General features: G+C 39.4%; 1 protein-coding gene across 1 annotated transcript; it reads left to right on the top strand.

Annotated features, from left to right (window-relative positions):
• Positions 1–1,866: 1,866 nt before the first annotated feature.
• Positions 1,867–3,464, top strand: lbx1b (ladybird homeobox 1b). Its single transcript, XM_037690244.1, has 2 exons — positions 1,867–2,302; positions 2,611–3,464. Exons 1-2 carry the CDS (start codon positions 1,978–1,980, stop codon positions 3,099–3,101), a joined length of 816 nt encoding a protein of 271 aa, XP_037546172.1. The 5' UTR covers positions 1,867–1,977; the 3' UTR covers positions 3,102–3,464.
• Positions 3,465–7,791: the final 4,327 nt, after the last annotated feature.

Raw genomic sequence — 7,791 nt, 5'->3', positions numbered from 1 at the left:
ATATATATATATATATTTTTTTTTTTTTTACTGTGTGTATATATATATTTTTTTTTGTAATCTCTGAGTCACTCAAAAACTCAATTTATTTAATAAAAAAAAAGTCTTATTTAAAAAATATTTAGTGTTTTGAGTTGCAAAATGTTGTTTTGTGTCAAAGTTTTTACACATTTTCTTGATGTTTAAAATGATTCCAAATTAATTTTCTGAATAAAAGATCATTTTTTGTTCAATAATTGTTCATTTATGTAAAACATAAAGAACTGTTAAATTGTTCTGACCCAGCAGCAGCAAATAAATTGGAATATTTTGTTCTCCCTGTGGAACCAGAAACTACATCTCCAGATATTCTGAGAGCCAGTTGTTGTTGTTTTTGTTTGTTTGTTAATTAAATTTTGCTCTCTTTAATTTCTCCCAGGTTCAACTATTTCAAATAAAAATAATTCATTTTCCTCCCGTTATTTATATTTTTAAAAAAGCAACAAAACAAGCAGGTAAATAACAGTTTCAATAAAACCCATGTTGTCTAATTATTTCTCAAAGAACTACTCAAATTTCGAAATATTAAAATAAAATTAATAAATTCTGGTCCATTTTTTAAAAGATCAGTATTATTAAAATAAACAATTTTACCTCCATTTATTTTTTAAAGTTTAATTTAATGTCTTAATTAGTAATTGGGTAAAGTTGAGTTAATGTTATACTGTAGCCATAAACATTAATAATAATAATAATAATAATAATAATAATAATAATAATAACAATAATAATTTCTGTCGGCCTCCAATGAATTCAAAGTGAATTCAAAAAGAAAACAAAACTAAGAAATAACCAAACAGAAAACATTTTTTGAAAGCGTGATAAAAATTAATTTAAATAAAATTAAATAAATACATTTTTTGGGGGCAGCGCAAACTGTGTCCGATTTTGGAATCCGGCGTCGGGAACAGCTCCTCAGCTCAAACCTGCAGGATGCTCGGAGTTCTGCGCAGGAACTGGAATATTTCTCAGATGATCTAAAAGGAGCCCTTTCGCCTGAGTTATGGCCCGGGCTCGGCGTGCCTGAGAGGGGCGCGTGCTGCTCCCTCCCCTCCCCTCCCTTCCCCCGGAGGAGGCATCATCAGAGCTGATCTACGGTCCAGCTCTGCGTTACCTTCACCGAACAAAAGGATCATCCGCGCTTTGGCTCGACTTCAAATAATAATAATAGAAATAGAAATAATAAAAATAAAAAATCAGACTAAAAGCTGCGGCCTCTGCTTTAATATTTACTTCAGAACCATCCGGAGACACTTTTATACAAAAAGCCCAAACTGCTGCTGAAGCTGAAGTTTGACGCGTAAAAACCTGATTCTGATTCTCTCTCCCCTCTTTTCTCTCCTCCTCCTCCTCCTCTCTCTTTTTTTCCCCCTCTCTCTCTCTCTCTCTCTCTCTCTCTCTCTCTCTCTCTCTTCTGTTTCTCTTCATTTATCCCATCCCTGTGTCTCACCACACGACTAAATTAGAGCAAAGATGATAAAAGCACAAAGCATCATAATTCCGCCGGGCTCCTCCTCCTTCCAACCATGCGTCCTAATTAATGGGACACCCCCCCCCCCCCCCCCCCGCCGCAAAAAGGAAAGAAAAAAAAAGCCCAGCACTGGACTGCAACATAGTCAAAGGGTGAAGGGGAAGAGGGTGAAAGTGCCACTGGAGATAATTGATTAGCTCCCAATCAATGAGAACTTGTTAGTGATCGTCAACTCTTTGCAGCTCGCCATTTTCTGGGAGGCTTCTGACTCCTGCGGACCCGCTGCTCACTCTGAGCGCGCCCCCATCCCGGATTAAGATCTGTTTCTCTCCAAACTGTTATGTGACTTCCTCCCCACCCCCCTCCCTCCTTTCCTTCCTTATAGTCTCGCTCGTTTCCACCCGTTGTATTTTTCCCCCCCTCCCAAACCAACTCAGACCCCCAAAAAACTCTTCCTCCGAGCCGAGATGACATCCAAAGAAGTGGCCAAATGTGACGCGGTGGAGAGCAGGAGGCGAAGCCCGCTGGACCACTTGCCGCCTCCCGCCAACTCCAACAAGCCGCTCACGCCCTTCAGCATCGACGACATCCTCAACAAGCCGTCCGTGAAGCGCAGCTACACGATCTGCGGCACCGCGCACATCATCTCGGCCTCGGAGAAGCACCGGCCGGCCAGCCTGCCCCTGTCCAGCCGCGCGCTGCTCACCCAAACGTCGCCGCTGTGCGCGCTGGAGGAGCTGGCCAGCAAGACCTTCAAAGGGCTGGAAGTCAGCGTCCTGCAGGCTGCGGAAGGTAAACCGGCTCCAAATGACACTTTGCGTTTTAGGGCTTTGCGTGATATTTTTGGAGGTTAATTTTATTTTTACGCAGCAGCTTAAAGCGCACTGGATAAACTGTCAAGGGTTGTAGTGATGATAAATCAACATTTTTATTATTGAACAAACCGTTTTGTTTTTAGTTTAATTGCCGTTTGTGCTCATGTCATCAGAGAGTGTCAGTTTCAAAAAGAAATCTGTTGTGCGTTTTGCGCGTTTTGGACACGTTTTACGCGCACCAGCACGAGTCGCTGCTTCTCACGCCGCCTCTCCTCTTCCTCACAGGCCGGGACGGGATGACCCTGTTCGGCCAGAGGACCACCCCGAAGAAGCGCCGGAAGTCCCGGACGGCCTTCACCAACCACCAGATCTACGAGCTGGAGAAGCGCTTCCTGTACCAGAAGTACCTGTCCCCGGCCGACCGGGACCAGATCGCGCAGCAGCTGGGCCTGACGAACGCGCAGGTCATCACGTGGTTCCAGAACCGCCGGGCTAAGCTAAAACGGGACCTGGAGGAGATGAAAGCCGACGTGGAGTCGGCCAAGGCCATCGGCCAGGTCCCGCTGGACAAGCTCGCCAAACTGGCGGACCTGGAGAAATGCGCCAACGGCACGCTGGGCCACCCGCGCGCCGAGTCCCCCGCGCTGGGTGGAGGCCCGCAGGAGCACGAGCTCGCGCAGAAACTGCGAACGTCGCCGCTGTCGCCCTTCTCAGACCACACAACGAGCAAAGAGTGCTCGGAGGACGAGGACGTGGAGATTGACGTGGATGACTGATGGCGCGCGCGGGCCAAACTCCAGAGGACTTCCTGTATAAACTTACTGCTTATATTGTAAACCAGAACGTGTACCAAAATTTAAAAAAAGACTTTCCTTCCGGGACAGATCGGCCTGAAGCATGAAGCAGAAATCTGCAGAGATGTTCGCCAACAATTTACGCGCGAGCGAATTGTTTCTCCTTCTGATGAAAGCAATATGGTTTTATTCTTTCCTTTTTGTTTACACAACAAACAGAGGCTTTTAAAGGCGCGCGCGCACACACACACACCTGCTGTGTTACCTATAAAAAGCCACACGCACCAGAATAATAACGCGCCGGTTTTCTCCCATTTGTTTGCATGCGCATGATTTGATTTGTAATCATTATATTTATTTTCCTTTTTTTTAAAAAAAAAAAAAACACGTTAATTTCATTTTATTTCTCTTAGACTAATCTTTGTCACTGCCGGCTCCTCTTCCTCCTCCTCCTCCTCCTCCTCCTCCTGGTCACGGCGCGTCATGCGTTTCATGGGAATGCCGTGAAAAGAGAAAGAAGGGAAAACAAGAAAAACAGATAAAAACGCGGTGATTTTGATCCTTTTTAGATTCTTTCTTTGGATACGATAGATTTCCAGTTGCTATAAATTTGTTATGTTTTGTACACCTGTAAGTGCCTTTCTAAAATCAGGACATGATCTGAAAACCAATGCACAGACTGTATTGTAAATAGGCTACTATGGGAATAAAATGTGCTTTTCTCAACTTTTTTCTTTAATTGATTTTCTATTTTAATTTTCCGTGCGTCAGGAGCAGCCTGTTTCCACTTATTCCACTCTTTTCTCCCTCTCCTTTGTGTCTTTTTCTTTTTCCACAAACATTTCGTGGCTCCTTTTCACGTCCTTAAAAGCGTGTCGTGACTTCTTGACCTTCAGACGTGTTTCTCCATTCGTGCTAAAAATTTATGTGAGAAGCACAAATCTGGAGCTGGGGAGGGAGAGGGGAAAAAAGAAAGAAAAAACTCAGAAAGTTTTGGGCCAGTTTCCCCAGGCTCCTTTTTTTTCTGTGTTTCTGAGAGACAGGGCCGTAATTTTGCGCGTAAAGCATGAAAAGTGGGGACAAATGAGCAGCGTCCCCCTGATGGGACGCGCCACAAAAGAGCAGGGCCGCCCCCTCCCGCAGGCAGCAATACTGAGACAAGTGTGCCCCCACCGCACAAAAAGGACGCGAACGTTTGGAGGCCATATGGTTTTAGAGATTTCCTCACAATTTCAGACAGTTTGATGGATTGAGTTAACCCTCCTTTTTAAACACTTTAACTGGGCGCCAACAAAGGCCATAATGCGCCCCCCCCCCCCCCCCCCCCCCACTCCATGAGGGCATCTGCGGCCATTAATGTCTCCCCTTTTCTGCCTGGAGTTTTGAACAAGTCAATGAATTACAATGAAATCACCCCCCTCCCCTTTTTGGTGTCTTTATCCACTTTTTTAGCTCTGGAATCAAATGTTTGACTTCTGTCCAAGAAGGTTTTTCTAAACAAGAAATGGATTTTGTTGGAGACACCCCCCCCCCCCCCCCCCCCCCCCCCCCTAAAGAGCTGTGACACTTCTGCCAAAGTCTGGTTAGGGAGTCCTTTTGTTTGTTTTCTTCTCTTTTAGCTCTTTATTTCTTTTGTCTTTCAGGAGTTTAATGAAGCTGAAAACATGGAGATGTGAGGCCACAGAAAAGAAAAAAGGAGACTGAAGCTGAAAAGCGACTCGTTTAACCCTCTTTGTTGGAAGGAGGGAGAAGTGGAGCTGTTTGATCATTTTTTATCCTCTTTATCCCAACAAGAGCAGATAAATAAAATTATAGACCTGAGTACACTCAATGTAACTGAGGAGGTGAAATAGAATCAAACAGAACAGAATAGAGTTAATGTGGCTCAAATCCTCATCACTTCAAACAATAAAAACATGCAGAAGAACTATTATTGCAGCATTTTAAGTTTGCATTTATTACCGCAAACCGCTAATGTACTTGCTGTAAATTAATAATAATAATAATGATAATAGTAATACATTTACTGCTAAAAATAATTTAATGTTTGCATATAACTGGGTGGATTACTGTACAAAAAACTTGGGAAAATTGTACATTTGTTAGCAAAATATTTACATTAAATGCCCTTTTTCATTTATTTTATTACATATGTGCTCCTTATTCGTAAAAAAAAAAAAAAGTTGGGATGTTATAATTTTTGAAGCAACATAGTTAAAAAAAAAAAAGATGATAAATAATTAAATAAAGTTGGGATGTTATAATTTTTGGAGCGCCAGAGTTATTTAAAAAAAAAGACAATAAATAAACAAATTAATTAAATAAATTAAGTGGGGGTGTTCTCATTTTTGAAACTCCAGAATAAAAAAGACAATAAATAAAGTAAATAAAAATTAAATAAGTAAAGATGGGATGTTATAATTTTTTGGAGCGCCAAAGTAAAAAAAAATAAAAAAAGACAATAAATAAATAAATTAAATTAATTAAGTGGGATGTTATAATTTTTGAAACTCCAGAATAAAAAAAAAAAGACAATAAATAAAGTAAGTAAAATGAAATAAATAGAGTGGGAATTTTATAATATTTGAAGCTTCAAAGTTAAAAACAATAAAGGACAAATAAATAAATAAATAAAGTGTGGATGTTATAATTTTTGAAGCACCAGAGTAAAAAAAAAAAACAAAACAGGAAAATTCAAATTTCAAAATTCAATTATTTTGACAACTGACCTGCTGATATGAACGTGTGCGTATCTGTGTGTGTGTGTGTGTGTGTGTGTGTGTGTGTGTGTGTGTGTGTGCTGCATCAAGCATGTTTATGAAGGGAGAGTGTTAAGGCAGACCAAGTTTATGGATTTCACTTGCTTATTTTATGAGTGCTTGTCAGGCGGGCGGTGATAAGTAATACTACAGTCTGAGGGACCACTTCGTGGTAATTAATCTGGAGGTCTTAAGTGTATTTCAGTATTTCACTTCAAGATAGAGGAGGGGGGGGAGAGGCGGGGAGGAAAAAAAATCACTACTTCAATCGTCCGGAAAATTGAAGTTTGATGCATGAGTCCCTACTGAAACAATGGAACAGGCCTCGGCCCTCCCTCCTCTTTTACACCCCCTTCTACTATTTACTCTTCGTGGAAAACAACATCAGGTGGAAGAGAAGAACAATCTGACCAATTAGGTCAAAGGAAATTCCAAATATTTAGATATATGATGAAACTATAGATTTAAACAGAAAATAATATTAATAACAAAGTTTATTTGCTACTGTTTTCCTGTTTTTGCTAGTTGTTGTTTTTTATTGTCAGACATGCAGGAAAAAAAAGATGTTTTTGGCTTTTCCTGCAGTTTAAACCATCTAAATGGAGCCAAAATGTAGAGTTTTAATCATAGCCTTCCTGTGGAGCCAGTTAATACTTCAAACTTCAATTTTACGGGCGATTGAACTAAGCATGTTCCTGACAGAATTGATGTATGTATTAATTTCCTTTAACTGTTGATTAATTAGGCTGCGCTGAGGGCTCAAATGGAACGAGGTTTTTTTTTTTTTGCTCAGAAATTTGCATATTAATCAAATTCTAGTTGATCATTCAAATAATCTGTGTGATTTAGAAGCAGAAAAGTCATAAAATAATGAAAAAAAAAAACCTCTAATATATTCTCTTTTTACAGCTCCAGCTGCTGCTGTGCTCGAGTTAAGCAAGACGACGAATATTTGGAGTAAAATTCATCCAGTTTGCGTGAAAAAGAGTGAAATGTCTCAGAGATGTTTCAGTTTGAATGTGTTAAAACGGAAATTTTGAGGGATGAGTGTAAGTAAATAAAACAAGGGGTGAGAAAATGTGCAGCTCACATTTTCCAACATTTAGATTTTTAAAAAGTATAAATAAAATGAGAAAATAATCACATATGGGTGGAATTTTTACTAAAATACCTGAAAAAATGCATTTTTTTTCTTTAACATAATGTTTATACACTCACATATGCCCATTTTTTAAATAAACTATTTATAAAGCACAAATATGTTGGTTTTAGTATAAAGCAGCAGTTACGGTATAAATGCTGGATAATTTTATAACAACCTTCAAATTATTATCACGGTAATTTAAAACATGAGGCAATAAATTTGATTAAATCCTAACAGTGGATTTAAACTCCTGCAGAAATAGTAATAATACATTTTAAATCTGATCAGGTCATAAAACCAGATTTTGTCATCGAACAAAGAAAAATTAAAACAATGAAAACTGACAATTAAAGGACAATTAAAAGTCAATGAGAAGATTTGAAAATGACGACTTTAAATTTTGAATAAACTGGTTTAAAACCATCACTTCAGACTACATCTACTAACATTAGACTAAATAATATATATAACGAAAAATATATACAGAGAAGATGGATGCAAAGACAAATTCTGTCAAATCTGTATAATTTTAGACTCGTTTGTAAAAACTTCATTAAAAAAAGGAAGAAAGAATCAGTTTGGTTGGTGAGCTGTAAAAGAGTCAAACAGAGACACCTGCTGGTCTTTACAGATGAGTAACTGCAGTTAAAAATAACCCGAGTGCGCGTGAGAGTGTGTGTGTGTGGAGGGGTGGAGTGAACATTTCAGATGCAATAAAAAAATTACACACTATTTAAAGATAAACTGGAAGGAGAACAACAACCCTGTG

This window comes from Nematolebias whitei, chromosome 16, assembly GCF_014905685.2.
Source record: "Nematolebias whitei isolate Nwh7 chromosome 16, NemWhi1, whole genome shotgun sequence".
Classification (NCBI taxonomy): Eukaryota; Metazoa; Chordata; class Actinopteri; order Cyprinodontiformes; family Rivulidae; genus Nematolebias; species Nematolebias whitei.
Note: the sequence above shows the minus strand (reverse complement) of the source record. Positions and strands in the feature narration are given on the sequence as shown.

Coding starts and splice junctions, on each gene's coding strand:
- lbx1b (XM_037690244.1), top strand. CDS start 1,978: ATGACATCCAAAGAAGTGGCCAAATGTGACGCGGTGGAGAGCAGGAGG. Junction 2,303..2,610: donor CGTCCTGCAGGCTGCGGAAG/GTAAACCGGCTC, acceptor TCTTCCTCACAG/GCCGGGACGGGATGACCCTG.